A 17782-nucleotide genomic window follows, 5' to 3' on the forward strand; every position below is an offset into this window, starting at 1 on the left:
GAAATGCACTTTCATAAATTTGGGATAAGTACTTTCACTCTTTTCTCTATACATTTATATATATATATTTTTACAAATACACATTTTTTAAAGTATAAATGTGTTCATGCTACATTTTTACTTTTCCTAATTTCTCTTTTACAGAGTAATCTTTATTTTTTAGTTAACTCAATGATAAATAACAATAATTAACATTTTTTAAGTGGTTACTCTGTGTCAGGCACAGTCATGGGTGCATTAATGGATTATTTCATTTGTTCTTCACTACAGTCTTGTGAAGGTAAGGGTTGTTACCATTTTACAGGTCAGAAAACTGAGTTTTAGTGAAGTGAAATATACCTACTCAAAGGTACACAGCTGATATATTTTAGTGTGGATGTTAAACTTGAATGTGTTAATTAAACTTTGTCAACATTTTAATGCTATCATATTTCTGAAGTGTATACTATCATGCAGTGTAACATTTACAAAATATCTTTTAATGGTATAAACATGCTCTATACCAAGGTCAGTTTCCTGGTTTTGACATTTTACTGTATCAGATGTAACAAATTGCAGAAACTAAGTGTAGGGTATAAGGGGCCATTCTGTACTGTCCTGTCAAATTTCTGTGAGTCTATAATTATTTAGAAAATAAAAAGTCACTAAAAACTTACATAGGGTATGATTCCATTTAGGTAAAATCTTTGAAATGGCAAAATTATAGAGAGGGACAATAGATTAGTGGTTGCCAGGGATGGTAGAGGGGGAGAGAGATGGGTATGTCTTGTAAGTCAACACCACAGATCTTTGTGGTTGTGAAACAGCTCTGTATCTTGATTATGATAGTCATTATACCACTCTATACATGATAAATTGCATAGGCCTCCCCACCACACACACACAGGTGTGTATATAAAATGGGCAAAATCTGAAAAAACTCTGTGCATTACACCAATGTCAGTTTCCTGGTTTTGTTACCATATTATATGTATGTAAAATATTACCATTGGAGGAAATGGGGTGAAGGGTATAGGAGACCTCTTCTTACTATATTTGAAACTTCCTGTCAATCTATAACTATTTCAAAATAAAAAGGAAACATAATTTAACAAGTACACCAAAACACTCCTCAAAAAACCACTTTGGACAAATGTTGGTTTATCATAGTGTAAAGTAACCAGTTAGGGTGAATTGTTTTCATTAGGAATTACTGGTTTTTTGCAGTCAAACCAAACTTGTCAAGACTGTAATACTGAAGAAAAGCAATGGAGGGGCAATAAGTACAAATTGCTTCAAGAGTCAACTAAAGGCCAGGTGTGGTGGCTCACACCTGTAATCCCAGTACTTTGGGAGGTCAAGGCAGGAGGATTGCTTGAGACCAGGACTTTGAGACCAGCTTGGGCAACATAGGGAAACCACGTCTCTATGTGAAAAAAAAAAAAATTTTTTTAAAGTCAATTAAAGTTCTGATTTAAGTATTTGGAATTCAGGTAATCAAATTTTCCTCTTTGGAGGAAATTATTCTTTTTTTGGTTAGGGTTGATTTCACCAACTTTAAGATCCTCCCCAGTGGAAAACTGCATATATTAAACAACACATGGAAAACAATAATAGCTAAACTTACCTGGCTATTACTACCCACCAGGCACCATTTTATGTAATTATGCCCATAAACACATATTAAGCTCAGAATACTCTGCTGCAGATGTTTTAATATTCCCATTTTATTGATAAGGAGAAAGCAACAGAGTTGCTTCACAGTTAGGAATGTAGCAAGTTGTAAAGAGTTTCTGCTATACCTAAATTTCTAGATATCTTTTAAGTCTCATACTTTGGGTTTTTACAAAATTTCTCCAATGAAAAGAATATTATCTTAATTATTGTCATTAGCATTAGTTTGATGGACTATTTGCTTTATTTAATGGACCATTTGCTCATCTGCTCTATTTTGCTCACGAGGCAGAAAATATAAGAAGCAACAATATTTTGAAAAGTGTGCTTTCTTTCCTTGGGTTCAAATAACAAGAGTTAACCTGAGAGAGAGAAAGAATAGGAAATTTAGAATTTGAAACCAAAGGGAAGGAACTGATATTTAACTTACCACAGTTTCTCCAACATGTTTGCCATAACAAAAATAGCTGATCTCTGAAGACCTCATAAGCCCTAATCTTTGATATTATTTTTGTAACTCGAGTGCCATGACACCATCCCTGGGGCAACACGGTAGTGGGGAAACGGAGATATGCGTCAGACATGAAAGGCAGGGGAAGAATGCCCTCAACTCATAGGCACTGCTGGGGTAACACAGGCTGGCAAGCGCGAAGACATCCGGACGCCGCCAAAGGCTCAAGGACTTTCCGGAAGCAGCCGAAGCGCGGGCGCGGGGACTTCCGGGAGGCAGCTAGTGGCGCGTGCGCTAGCGCTTCCGGGCGGTAGCAGGCTGTGTTGTTGGCGGCTCCCCGCCTGCCTCAGCTGCAGCAGCGGGAAGCTCAGCGTCAAGCCCTTGTAGTCCTGTGCGATGGCATCGCGATACGACAGGGCGATCACTGTCTTCTCCCCAGACGGACACCTTTTTCAAGTTGAATATGCCCAGGAAGCGGTGAAGAAAGGATCCACCGCGGTGAGGAAGCGACTCCCGGACTATTCCTCCCTCTGACCAGTCAGGCCATCGTTACTCCACCCCTCCATCCTAGGAGCTCGAGAGAGGAGATTCCCACACTTGTGAAAATTACTTTGTTCTTTTTATTTAGGGAGACAGACTTTTGAGATTTGGGCCAGAAGTGACAGAGTAAAAGTTGGTAGATTTCCCCGATCTTTGCTGTTCAACTCCTCCTCTTTAATGGTAGCTACAGACGCAAAACTAGGGGGTGTGTGTGTGTGTGTGTGTGTGTGTGTATGTTATGTGTTAATGCTGTGACTGACAATAGTGAAATAAAAAGCTTCTAATGTGTAACAGCTATCTGAATGCTCGTGGTCCAGTTCCTCGGTAGTTCAGAGACCCCTGAACTGTCAAAAGTTAACAGTTGCTTCATGTTAGGAACTATTTTTTAATAACAATTAAGATAAAAATAAAAATTGGCCACACCTGCCCCCAAATATGGACTAAATCAATATAAAATTAAAACTCTTGTTGACGAAGAAATGATTAAAAACACAGTTCAAATACATGCGTTAAAAATATCCCAAAATTGCCAGGCGCGATGGCTCACGCCTGGAATCCCAGCACTTTGGGAGGCCGAGGAGGGCGGATGACCTGAGGTCGGGAGTTTGAGACCAGCCTGACCTACATGGAGAAACCCCGTCTTCACAAACTTGTCCCAATATTTCGCAGCCTTTTAGAGGCTCAAAAGCCCCAAAACTTCCACTTTTTTGTCCACTTAAAAAAAATGTTGAAGTTCCTTGAGAGATTATACCCTATGTTAGGCTTAGATTTATGTATCCACATTACTGAAAAACTTAACAAATACTCAGGGTAGGAGTAATACTGCTGCCAAGTTTTAACTACATTCAATAATTTTAGTGATTTATAAAAATTAAAGAGGACAAAAGTGCCCTAGTGACACAAGATCTATTATCCCAAATCTTCTAAGTCCTCGCCTATGAATTAAAAGGATCGGATATTTTTATTCTCTCGATTTCATGAGCATGTTTGTTGTGTACTTTGGAAATTGAGCCAGTAGCTATGAGAATACACAGTATGTTTCTAAGTCTAGCAGTGTCTGTATTTTCTGACTTTCTTTGTTAAAGAAGGAAATAATTCACTTTCATTATAAATCTAACAGATGTAAGTGGTAAAAAAAAAAAAAAAAAAAAAAAAACACTAGAAGAAGAATCGTTTTAAAAGTATTTTTCTATTTAATTGGGCCCACCAGTTTTGCTTCTGTTTTACAAGTAATTTTTTTAGAATTATAAATTTAAGGAAAGCCTGATGTAGCTTAAACCAAAAGGGTACCATTTTGATAAAAACAAAAAGTTATATAATCCCCAGCATAGCATGTAGCATATGGTTAGAAAATAATGCCCAAGTTTTAGAACCTAAAATAAAGGGAGTAATAGGAGAAGACTGGGGTGTAATAAGAAACCACATTGGCTCATTTAACTTGTTTTAAGAGTGCTGTAGAACTGATTGATGGTTCCTTTGTAATGAGCGGTAAAAGGGTAAGGATATAAAAATACCTATAGTGGGCATTTTTAAAGATACATTGGAAGAATGAGACACTTTTGTCTCAGAATTCTGAAATTATAATTTGCATGTTTGCATGGAGTTATTCATTGTGTTTCCTTGAGAGTGCTATGACCTTTTACATAGGGTAAAGTTTTTTAATGGCACTTGATTATTAAAACATGTCACAAAATATTCTATCTAGAAGTGCAGATTGATGTTATGAGTTATAAATAAGCCAAGGTTGACTAGCTTTGACCAGTATGTAGATGTGATATTATTTAGTAATGTAAGAGTTATATGGGCCACAATAAAGGCTTTGTGTTCTACTTCCTTGTTGATGATTATCTGATAGCAAGAAAGGAGACAAGAGGCTTGTTTTCTTTTTGCTTTAGTTCCCTTTTCTGTAAATGCAAATTTGTTTGAATAACATTTTGGAGAAGTAATACCTTTCTTCTTAGGGAAAAGAAATGAATCCTTCACATGTAAAGGTAAGATGAAAACGATAAGATTTATTATCATTCCTTGTTTTGTCCTTTCTGTGACCCCAAACTGTTATTAGCTCTGTATTTCCTACTTTATCTAATCTCAGCTCTACAATCTAGCCATCAAAGTTTTCCATAATCCTATCCACCCTCAATTTCGGAGGCAGCTTCTTGGCTTCACTAATATGTGTTGCTGCCTACAGAAGGGGGAGAGAGGAAAGGGGAAAACACCTTTCATTCTGCTGCTCTGCATCTTATTTATCCTTTAATAATCTCTGCACATTTGTCCTCTATAATGAAGCCTTCTCTGATCCACTCCAGTCATCCTGGATCTTTGTCTTTTCTGAATTTATAATCTGTACCACAGAATATTGTACAGTATTTACTATTTGACCTGATATTTTCTTTAATTTCAGGTATATTTAATAGTCTCACACCAACTGGATAGTAAGATCTCTGAAGATCTAGACAGTATAATTCCTTTTTCTATTTCTACTACACAATATACAGTAGAGGGGCTAGGAAGGTAGTAACTAACATTTAAGAAATACTTTCACCAGGCATTTTGTGTATATTATCTAACATTAGGGACAGTGTTTAATCCCCTTTTATTATATGTGAAAGTATGATTCAGAAGCATATATAGCTTGCTGAAAGTACCCAGCTGGAGAGCGGTGGAACCCATATTTATAATTATTTTGTTCTAGTTCCAAAGCCCCTGTTCCTTGCATTGTAGCATGAAATTTGTTCAATAAATGTTTATATATTAATTAGCTTCCATTATCATGAATGTAGAAATCAGATATGTATCATCTAAGGCAATTAACTTCACGAAACTTCAGTTTCTGTAATAGTAAAATAGGCATCAAAATAGCACTTGCGGCTGGGCGTGGTGGCTGATGCCTGTAATTCTAGCACTTTGGGAGGCTGAGGCAAGTGGATCACTGGAGGTCAGGAGTTCGAGACCAGCCTGGCCAACATGGTGAAACCCCATCTCTACTAAAAATACAAAAAATTAGCTGTGCATGGAGGCACGTGCCTGTATTCCCAGCTACTTAGGAGACTGAGGTAGGACAATTGCTTGAACCCAGGAAGCGGAGGTTGCATGAGCCGAGATTGTGCCAGTGTACTCCAGCCTGAGTGACAGAGTGAGAATCTGTCTCAAAAACAAACCAAAAAAAAAATTGCACTTGCTTCATAGAGTTGATGTGAGAGTTGAATGAGGTAATAATGCATGTGAAGCATCTTAAACAGAATCTGGTTCAAAGAAAGTACTTAATAAATTGTAGCTATTATTATTTACTATTATTTGTTTTCTCTTTTTTTTCCATTTTGTCTGCAGTGCTTCTCACACATTCATTTATTATTTCAAGACATTTTGTGTTGAATACTTACATATGCTAAATGTGATGCTAGGTCACGTACAAGATAGATAGCATCACATACAAGATAGATTTGATCCCTGTCCTCAGAGAGCCTACTATCTATCAGGAAAGTTAGATAATTACATAAATAGTCCTAACAAAACCTGAATGAGTATTAGGGTATGAGGCATTATGGGAACCCCAGGTGTTGGAGAGGCCCCTCTGAAGAAATAATACTTCAGTGGACGTCTGAAAGATGAGAGGTTGTCAAGTGAAGAAGTGGAAGGAGAAAGAGTGAAGAGTATTTTTGACAAAGGAAATAGCTTGTGGGAAGGCAAGTAGAAAAAGACAGCTATGTTCTATGAACTGAAAGGCATTCAGAATTGTTGAAGCAATGGAAAAATAGAAATAGATGAAGCTAGAACCTGGTGCCAGATCATGGAACGCCTTTAAACCATGTAAGTGAGGATACACTGAATGAGAGACCTTGAAATGTTTTGATGTGGCTATTGTCAGTCTCCAGATTATTGCTCTTCTGTTATTCTATTAACAGACTACATTTGTCCAACAACAGAGATACTCACATGACCTAGGTAGAATCATTCGTAATTTCTATCTTCCTGGCCACAGTGATGAGCATGTCACTCAAATCTAGCCAATGATAAGTTCACCCTTAACAACTCTTCTGACTAGAGACAGTGGTAGCTTTTATTCTCTGGGAGAACTGATGGGATGTGAGTCCAAGGTTCCTGGTGGCCATGTTTTTACTATACAGAGAAACGCTTTCCACATTAGGAAAGCAAAAAGCCAGTATGCAAAGAGTACATATTAAAGTCCCTAGATCCTTTTGTCTCATGTCTAGCTCTGTGCTATGTTGATTTGCTTAGTGACAAATGGTCCCTATATAAGCTTTAAGTAAAGGAATGCCACATTCAGACTTTTTCTTCTCCTCCTCCTCCTTCCTCCTCCTCCTCTTCTTCTTCTTCCTCTTCTTCCTCTTCCTCTTCCTCATTTTATTTTCCAAATATTTCTCAGGCTACCTATGGTCAGTGAATTGGATGAAATCAAGACTAGAGACAGGGAAACCAGTTAGGATTCTATGGAAGTCTAGATGAAACTTAATAGCTAGCTTTTACTAGACTTGGGGAGAAAGTGAAAATAAGGCAGATTCCAGAAAAACATTAAGCAGTATACTTATTACAATTTGATGGTTATATGGATGGTGTTGACAGAGGTATAGGAGAAGAAGGAATAAAAGTTGGTGTCCCTGTTTCTGGAGTTACAAATTGTTGTCTTGTGACCAATAAATTTAATTTGATTTATTTCAATTGTGAGAATATTTTGAGATTTTTGTTTTAGTCCTAATATATATTAAATTGTTACAATATCCCGTGGCTTGTTAAGAAGGCATATTCCCTATAAAGTTTAACATTTGTTCATTTGATGAGGATAGGATATGGAAGGAGGATGGCTGATTTGAAATATAATGGTTAAGATAATATAATGATATTATATTATACATTATATTTATTATACATTATATTTATTATGATATATTATGATATAATAAATATAATGGATAAATTGATAAGAAATTAGAGAACAATAAAAATGGTACTGCCATTTACTTAGAGAATGTAAAGCACTAAGTTTTGGGGGAAGATAACTGTTTTGGACTTGCTGAGGTTGAGGTGCTTATGGAAACTGTAGCAGACAGACTTTAAAATGGCCTCCAGTGATCCCCACCTTCTGGTGCTCATGCCCTTGTATCCTTGTATAACCTTCCTCCCTTAGATGTGAGCTGAACTTAGTGACTTACTTTGAAGAATAGAATAGGTGAAAGTGATGAATGTCACATCAGGGATTAGGTTGCAAAGAAACGGTAACTTCATTTTATTCACCCTTACTTGCTGTTTTCCTTGCTTACTCTGGTGAAACCCAGCGCCATGTTGAGTTGCCCTCTGCAGGGCCCAATGAGGCAAGGAACTGAAGGAAACGTTTGTTCAAAATCTGGTACAGAACTGAGGTCCTTAGTCCAACAGCCCAGGGGAACTGAATCACATGGCCAACAACCATGTGAGTGAGCTTGGAAATGGATCCTTCCCCAGTCAAGCCTAGAGGTGTGTGCAGCACTGGTAGACAACTTGATTGCAGCCTTATGAGAGATCCTGAGCCAGAGGCCTTAGCTAAACTGTATCCTGATTCCTGAACAGAGACTGTGAGGCAGCTGAAAAATACATGTTTGACATTTAAGAGGTTGATCTTAGCTGGAAATAATAATTTTGAAGTTCATTTTTTCTCTCCCCTATTAAAAACCTATATTGAAGGTCAAGTAAATGCATACTCTTGAGTACCCTTCTGTGTTCAATAAGACTATAGACTATGCAGAGGATAGTCTGCAACTGAACCTTGAGAGACCTTAATGTCCTGTGTGATTACCTTGACTAAACTCTGAGAGAAGAGGGATAGAAAGCAGGCTGCTATAGACTGAGGGATGATGACAATATTTGGCTTAAAGGGCTTGAAAGAAAAAAGGTGAGATTAAAGAGGAATGGTCTTAAAATTTTAAGACAAAAGAGATTAACATAGGTTTCTGTTTGTTGAACTTCTCACTTTGTTCGCATGGTGTTTTCCTGATCTCGCTTGTTTATCTCTATACTCTTGTAGCTTACTGAGCTTTTAAAAGATTGTTACTTTTTAATTCTTTGTCAAGAAATTCATAGATCTCCAAACTTTATTTTGTTCCTTTGGTAGTATCATGTTTCTCTGATTGTTCATGACTCTTGTGGCCTGGCATGGATGTCTGCACATTTGAAAAAGTAAGTTCCTCTTCAGATTAGCTTCAGCAGGAAAAGTTCTTCACCATTTGGCCCATCCAGAGATTTGGGGTGGGCCTGCCACTAGAGTCCTTTGGCAGGCTGGCCTGATGCCCAGGTCAGCAGGCAGGCTGACTTGGCACCACAGGTGCGAGCCTTGCACCAGGGCTCACTGGGGTGGGCCTGGAACCTGAGTCCACAGTAGCAGACCTAGAGCTTGGATCTGTGGGGTCCATGGTAAAGTCAGATACTCACATTACTCTCCTTACCACACGTGGATGGTGTCTCTCTCTGCACTGTGTTGCTGGGCCTTGAAGGACAGGTGATGTGGATAACGTGAAATTGTCTTTCCCACTCTCTTCAAAGTGTCTTTTTATATTTCTGTACTTTGGTCACTCACCTGGATTCTTTTGTTCTTAGGAAGTATTTTCACACATAGTAGTACAAATTGGTATTTCTGCTGGGAGACGGGCATGGGACACTCCTATTCTGTCATCTTGCTGATGTCACTCCCCTAATTTTTGTGATGAATATATTGTGTTGAGATTTTGGCATCAGCTTTAATAAATGAGGAATCATTGGTACTTTTATTTATTTAGAAAATGTTGTATTTGCCAAATTTTAACATTGTTAAATAGTTTTACTAAAGAGTTAGGAACATCCCCACTTTCATCTGCATCATAGAAAAATTTAAATAGCACAGGAATTACTCGTAACAAAATTAGCAAGAATTCATCCATGAACTCGCTAGGTCTGACACTTGATTTGAAGATTAGTTCTTTTCTGAAATTATCACATTTGTTAGTGAAACAGAGTTTTCTGTCTTTTCTTGAATCAATATGGTCAGTTTAAAATTTTTCTACTCTGTAATTTCTTTCAATCAGATTTTCAAATTTATTAACTTAAGGTTATAATTTTTAAATTGTTACTTTTCCACACTTGTATGTGTTTCTTTCACTCTATTCCCTTCCTGATGAGATTAACTGAGAGATATATTTTAATTAGTTGTTTAAAATAACCAACTCTTGGTATTATTTATCAGTTTTATTGTTTTCTCCGTAACCATTAATTTTTGCTTTTTTCTTATCTTTCCCCTTAAGCTTAGCTGCAGTATTTTTATCCCTTTTTGTACTTATTGATTTAATTCATTTTTAATATTTTTTCTTACTTGATTAAAAAAATAAAATTATAAATTCTCTCCTGAACATAATTTTGACCACACTCAAAATACTTTGATATTAACATATTCATTATCAACATTTTCTAGTCTGTATTGGTACTTTTAATTTCTTTACTAAGTCAAAAATTATTTATGAGAGTTAGAAATTGTTGTCTTGTGACCAATAAATTTAATTTTATTTATTTCAATTGTAAGAATATTTTGAGATTTTTATTTTAGTCCTAATATATATTAAATTGTTACAATATCCCGTGACTTGTTAAGAAGGCATATTCCCTATAAAGTTTAACACTTGTTCATTTGATGAGGATAGGATACGGAGGGAGGATAGCTGTTTTGAAATATGATGGTTAAGAAAGCGTTCTTGGATAAATCGGTAAGAAATGAGAGAACAATAAGAAGAAAAGCCTAGTTCTTTTTTTTTTCTTTTTTCTGTTTCTTTCTTTTTTTTTTTTTTTTTTGAGAAAGAGGCAGTGGCGTGATCACGGTTCACTGCCTTGAACTCCCAGGCTCAAGCGATTCTCCCACCTCAGCCTGCTAAGTAGCTGGAACTACAGGTGCGCATTACCATGCTCGGCTAATTTTTTTATATTTTGTAGAGATGGAATCCCACTATGTTGCCCAGACTGGTCTGAAACTCCTAGGCTCAAGCAATCCTCCCACCTCAGCCTTCCAAAATGCTGGGATTATAGGCATAAGCCACCACACTCGGCCAGGCCTAGTGCTATATTTAATCTATTCTGTATTTTCACTTCAATAATGCTAATTTATAACACATTTTATATAGTGATATTGTACAAAGGAATTATAAACACCAATACCTATGCCAAATTTTTTAGATTACCCCTATAATACAGGACCAAAATTCTAAACTTTCCTCTAAAAAATAGGAGAGAAAAAGGAGCAATAGTCATGCTACTTGTTTTCTTCTTGTTTGAATAGAGGCTTTCTAGGCCGGGCGCGGTGGCTCACACCTGTAATCCCAGCACTTTGGGAGGCCGAGGCGGGGGGATCACGAGGTCAGGTGATGGAGACCATCCTGGCTAACACAGTGAAACCCCATCTCTACTAAAAATACAAAAAATTAGCTGGGCGTGGTGGTGGGTGCCTGTAGTCCCAGCTACTCGGGAGGCTGGGGCAGGAGAATGGCGTGAACCCAGGAGGCGGAGCTTGCAGTGAGCCCAGATCGTGCCACTGCGCTCCAGCCTGAGCAACAGAAGAGAGACTTTCTTTATCAGTAATGAGTAATGTCGGGTAAGGACATTTGGTCTTTCTCTTGGCTGCTTGTGGCCCCTGTCTTAACTTAGATTATTTGGGCAGCTAAAACAAAAGACAATAGGCAGCATACTTTATAAACAACAGACATTTATTTCTCACAGTTCTAAAGACTGGGAAATCCAAGATCAAGGCTGATTCAGTGTCTGGAGAGTACCCATTTCATAGTTCATAGTTAGAACTTTCTTGCTGTGTCCTCACATGGTGGAAAGGGCAAACAAGCTCTCTTGGGCCTCTTTAATAAGGGCACGAATCCCAGTCCACTGTCGTGATCTAATCACCTCCCAAAAGCCCTACCTCCTGATAGTATCACCTTAGGGGTTAGGATTTCAACATATGAATTTGGGGGGAATATAAACATTCAGACTACAGCAACTCAATCCCTATCCCTCCAAATTGTGAAAACTTTTACAGAATTTTATCTATTTAACTTTCTTTACTACTATTAATACTACCAGCACTGGTACTGCAGCCTTTATAAAGAATCCACATGGATTCCCAGCATCTTCTTTCATTTTGCTTAATTTTGCACTATATAGCGGATTCTCAAATAACATTGTTTTGTTCAACATTCTTTTGTTATAACATTGATGAGAAAAAAAAATGGATTCCCACCGAAGGCCACTCTATATGGAGTTTGTTAGTTTTCCCCATGTCTGCATGGGTTTTCTCCATGTACTCCAATTTCCTCCAACATCCCAAAGATGTGTGTGTTAGGTTAATTGATGTGTCTAAATTGTCCCGGTCTGAGTGAGTGTGTGTATGAGCACAGCCTATGATGGAATGGCATCCTGTCTGTGGTTGGTTCCTGCCTTGTACCCTGAACTGCTGCGATAGGCTGCAGCCACCTGTGATCCTGAACTTGGATAAGCAGATTGGAAAATGAATAATGAATACAAATTATTATAAAATAAAAATTTATAAAATATATAATAATCATACAGATGCACAACAGTAAACAATGAGGTATGAAAGCACTTAGTGAGCTTGTCATAGACCTTATTGTTTGTTTTTAAACTGAATGGTGGTAGGAGATGCTCCTTAAAATTTTTGCTTTGCAAACATTTATTCTTTGATTTAACCCACCACCACTGTGACTGCTGTCACTCATGGATTCATCAAAAATTGGATAAATTATTATCATACTTTTTTTTTTTTTAGCTTGAGTCTCACTGTGTTGCCCAGGCTGGAGTGCAGTGGTGCAATCTCTGCTCACTGCAGGCTCTGCTTCCTGGGTTCAAGCGATTGTTCTGCCTCAGCTTCCCGAGTTGCTGGGACTACAGGCACCTGCCGCCATGCCTGGCTAATTTTTGTATTTTTAATAGAGACAGGGTTTCACCATGTTGGCCAGGCTGGTCTCAAACTCCAGACCTCAAGTCGTCCCCCTGCCTCAGCCTCCCAAAGTGCTAAGATTATAGGTGTGAGCCACCGCACCCAGCCTTGTCACATTTGTTTTTATTAGTGTTTCTTAAATGTATATACAGCTCACAGTTATTTCAGTGTTTAATATTAGAGGTGTTTTAGGTCTTTGTTTAGAAGTTTGGTGATGTTTTTGTGACCAGAAATATTTCATATGAATCTAACTCCGGTTTATATTAATTAGGCTGTGATAAAATTGGTTTCATAATACATCATTTCCTTATAGTTGCAATTTTCAAGAACCTGTCAATGACATTAAGTGAGGACTTACTGTATTTAGATAGCGCTTTTTCAGGTGTATTGTATGAGATTAGGACACTCATAATTTCAGCACTGGTGGTATTTCCTTTGCAATTTCTACCTATTTGTCTTCTTTGCTTTGAGTCTGGGGAATGTATCTCCAGTAAACCTATACATATGCAGCTGTTTTCTAGAAGGTTACTTTTCTTGTTTTTATTGAATACTTAAGGAAAAGTCATTTCCCCTAAGTCGTATGTTAGAATAACTTGGTTTTATATTTAAAACTGACATCTGAATATATATATATGTATTTTAATGACTTGACAGGTCGGAATTCGAGGTACCAACATAGTTGTTCTTGGAGTAGAAAAAAAATCTGTTGCCAAGCTTCAGGATGAAAGAACTGTGAGGAAAATTTGTGCCCTTGATGACCATGTCTGCATGGCTTTTGCAGGTACTTATGGACCTACAATATGATGTATAGTGTCTTACTGTAGTAGGGCAACACCGTTACCTCAGTGCTGCAGTTGTGCTATATTTATAAAACATGTGGAGCTGTTCCACAAACAATATATCCTATGTTTTAAAGCAAATACTAACTTTGTAAACCAGGATTTTTGATAAAGTACAAATGTTAAAAGATATATATTACTTTACTTCAAAATTTAGGTAGCTATTTTCTTTTCAAAACTTTTTATTTTGAAATAATTACAGATTTAGAAGAAGCTACCCAAAACATAGAAAGTCACCTTTACATAGTTTCCCTAAATGGTAACATCTTTAAAAACAGCAAATTGAGATTTGGTGAGAGTGTATTCAGATTTTGCCAGTTTTACATGCATTCACTTCCACGTTCATGTACATGTGTGCAGTTTTTTTGTATTTGTTTTTGTTTTTGAGGCAGAGTTTCACTCTAATTGCCCAGGCTGGAGTGCAATGGCATGATCTCGGCTCACTGCAGCCTCCGCCTCCCTTGTTCAAGCGATTCTCCTGCCTCAGCCTCCCGAGTAGCTGGGATTACAGGCATGCATCACCACACCCGGCTGATTTTGTATTTTTAGTGGAGATGGGATTTCTCCAAGTTGGTCAGGCAGGTCTCAAACTCCCAACCTCAGGTGATCCACCTGCCACAGTCTCCCAAAGTGCTGAGATTACAGGTGTGAGCCACCACGCCTGGCCTGTGTGTGCAGTTTTATTACAGTAACCACATATGTAGATTCATGTAGTCATCAGCACAGTCAAGATACATAACTCTTCCATCACCACAAGGCTACCTCATGCTATTTCTTCTCACCATCTCTGCTTTCTGGAAACTACTATCTATTCTGTATCTCTATAATTTTGTCATTTTGAGAATGTTATATGGATAAAGTCATATAATATATAACCCTTTCAGATTAATCTTTTTTATTCAGCATAATTCCCTTGCAGTTCATGCAAGTTGTTGCATATATCCATTCCTTTTTATTACTGAATAGTATTCCATGGAATAAAGGCACCAGTGGGTTTGTTAACTCTTCTATTGAGGGAATTTGAGTTACTTCCAATTTTTGACTATTATAAATAAAGCCTCTATGAATATTTGTGTACAGATTTTTGAGTGAGAGTAGGATTTCATTTCTCTGGGACAAATTCCTAAGAGTATAGTTGCTGGATTATATGATAATCCATGCTTAGTTTTATGAAACACTGCCAGTCCAGAGTGGTTATACTATTTTAAATTCCAACTAGCAATATATGAGTGATTCATTTGCTCTGTGTTATCAGCATTTGATATTGTTGCTTTTCTTCATTTTTTTATATTCTTATACATGTGTAGTAATATCTAATTGTAAGTTTAATTTTTATTTCCCTCATGGCTAATAATTTTGAACTTATTTTTTATGTGCTTATTTGCCTCTATACAGCAAATAAGACATGCCTCTTGTCTTTTTTTTTTTTTTTTTTTGCTCATTTTCTAATTGGGTTTTTTTTAACTGTAATTTTATATTGAAGTTTTAACAACCTCATTCAAGCCATGCATGATGGTGCACATCTGTAATTGCACCTACTCAGGAGGTCAAGGCAGAAGAATTACTTGAGCTTAGAAATTTGAGTTCAGCCTGGGCAACAGAGCAAGATAATCTCTCTTAAAAAATAAATAAAAATAAATAAAAACTTCATTCAGAAAAACAAAAATGCCTTTATTATACTGTCTTTAAAAAGGAGTTATCTTTTCACAAAACAAGTCTTAATAAATGTAAAAACACTGAAGCATCCAGGCATGGTGACTCACGCCTATAATCCCAAGATTTTGGAAGGCTGAGGCAGGCAGATCATTTGAGCCCAAAAGTTCGAGCCAGTCTGAACAACATGGTGAAACCTCATCTCTAAAAAAATAGAAGAATTAGCTGGGCATGGTGGCGTGTGCCTGTAGTCCCAGCTATTTTGGAGACTGAGCTGGGAAGATCCGTTGAACCCAGCAGATTGAGGCTGCAGTGAGCTGTGATCACACCACTGTATTCCAGTCCAGGCAACAGAGTGAGACCCTGTGTATTAGTCCATTCTTGCATTGCTATAAAGAAACACCTGAAAAACAACAACAACAAAAAAGAAATACCTGAGACTGGGTAACTTATAAAGAAAAGATATTTAATTGACTCACAGTTCCACGGGCTGTACAGGAAGCATAGCAGCTTCTGCTTCTGGGGAGGCCTCAGGAAGCTTTCAATCATGGTAGAAGGCAAAGGTGGAGTGAGACATCTGACATGGCCAGAGCAGGAAGAAGAGAGAGAGAAGGGAGAGGTGCCAAATACTTGTAAATGATCAGATCTCGTTAGAACTCTATCACAAGAACATCTTTGGGGGATAGTGCTAAGCTAGTCATGAGAAACCACCCCCATGAGCCAATCACCTTACACTAGGCCCCATCTCCAACATTGGGGATTACAGCTGAACATGAGATTTGGGTGGGTACAGAGATCTAAACCATATCACCCTGTCTCAAAAAAAAAAAAAAAGATTGAAACCATACAGAGTATTTTTTCTGATCAAAATGGAATGGAACTAGAAATTAATAGCAGAAGGAAGACTTGAAAATCCACAAACAAGTGGAAGTTAAGCAATATATTCCTAAATCACCCATGGGGCAGTGAAAAAAAATCACAAGGGAAATTAACAGATATCTTGAGAGAAAGGCAAATAAAAGCACAACATATCAAAACTTGGGGAATGTATTGAATGTAGTGCTAACAGAAAAATTTATAACCATAAACACTTACATTAAAAAAGAAAGATCTCAATTCAACAGCCTGCCTTTATACCTTAAAACTAGGAAAATAAGAATAAACTAAGTTTAAAGCTAGTAGAAAGAAGTAATAAATCCCTGATGACTCCTTCCCATAGATTGTATATCATATTGTCTGTTAGTATGTAGTGTTTTCAGTTACTTTCTACTGTTATAAAATACTGTGGTACTAAATTTGAGAAAAAGAAGTATAAAGACCAGAACATAGATAAATAACAGAATAGAAAAACTAAAGAGAAAAATGACAAAACCAAGAGTTTGTTCTTTGAAAAGATAAACAAAACTGACAACTCTTTAGCTAGACTGTCTAAGAAAAAAAGAGAGAAGACTCAAGTAATGAGAAATGAGAAATGAAGAAGGGGACATTAGTGCCAGTTTTACAGTTTTAATTCTTAAAAACAATTTTAAGAGAGTACTGTGAACAATTGTACATGGACAGAATTCCTTGAAACATACAAATTACCTTGCTCAATAAGATACATTAATAGAATCTGAGCAGACACAGTAAGACATTGAATCAGTTATCAGAAACCTCCCAACAAAAAAAAGTCTGGGATCTAACGACTTCACCAGTGAATTCTACCAAACGTTTTAATGAAGAATTAATAGCAGTCCTTCTCAAACTCTTCCAAAAAATTAAGAAGTAAACACTTCCAAGTTTATTCTATGAGGTCAATATTAACATGATGCCAAAGCCAAAGACATTACAAGAAAAGAAAACTGTAGACAAATATCCCTTATGAGCAGTGAGCAAAAATCCTCAACAAACTACTAGCAAACCAAATTCAGAACAATAGAATAATAATACATCATGACCAATTTGGATCTATTCCTGGAGTGCAAGGATGGTTCAACATATGAAGATCAATCAATGTAATATACCACATTAGCAGAAGGAAAGAAAAAAACTATATAATTATATCAATAACATAGAAAATGCATTTGACAAAATTTAACATTCTTTCTTGGTAATGGTGCCCAACAAACTAGAAATAAAAGGAAGTCACCACAACATAATTCAGGCTATCTATGTAAAAAATTCACAGCTGACATCATACTCAGTTGTGAAAGATTGAAAGCTTTCCTTCTAGAAACAGAAAGAAGATAAGGATGCCCACTTTTACCACCGCTATTCAACATAGTAATGAAAGTCTTAGCCAGAGCAGTTAGGAAAGAAAAATAAATAAAAGTATCCAAATTGGGAAGGAAGAAAAATCATCTCTATTCACAGAAGACATGATCTTATATAGGAAACTAAAGATTCCACCAAAAATGTTGCAAATAATAAAGAAATTGAGCAAATTTGTAGGACACAAAATCAACACCCCAGAGTAATTTCTTTCTTTTTCTTTTTAATTTGAGATAGGGTATCACTCTGTCACCCAGCCTGAAGCACAGTGGCATCATCATAGCTCACTGCAGCCTTGAACACCTGGACTCAAGCAACCCTCCCACCTCAGCTTCCTGAATAGTTGGGACTGCAGGTGTGTGTCATTGCACCTGGCAATTTTTTAATTTTTATTATTTTTGTAGAGGCAGGATCTCACTATGTTGCCCAGGCTGGTCTCAAACT

At 37.0% G+C, this 17782-nt stretch overlaps 1 protein-coding gene across 2 annotated transcripts in view; it reads left to right on the plus strand.

The window, feature by feature from the left end:
* Positions 1-2386: 2386 nt before the first annotated feature.
* Positions 2387-17782, plus strand: part of PSMA8 (proteasome 20S subunit alpha 8) — a 56105-nt gene continuing 40709 nt past the window's right edge. The window contains exons 1-2 of one of the 2 annotated variants that reach the window (XM_003914254.3): positions 2387-2602; positions 13251-13377. In XM_003914254.3, coding sequence (XP_003914303.1) covers positions 2501-2602; positions 13251-13377 — 229 coding nt within the window. In that variant the 5' untranslated portion in view covers positions 2387-2500. The remainder of the gene's footprint in view (positions 2603-13250; positions 13378-17782) is intronic. The other variant, XM_009192557.2, reaches the window with a different exon arrangement.

The sequence above is a fragment of the Papio anubis genome, chromosome 19 (genome assembly GCF_008728515.1).
Source record: "Papio anubis isolate 15944 chromosome 19, Panubis1.0, whole genome shotgun sequence".
Lineage (NCBI taxonomy): Eukaryota > Metazoa > Chordata > Mammalia > Primates > Cercopithecidae > Papio > Papio anubis.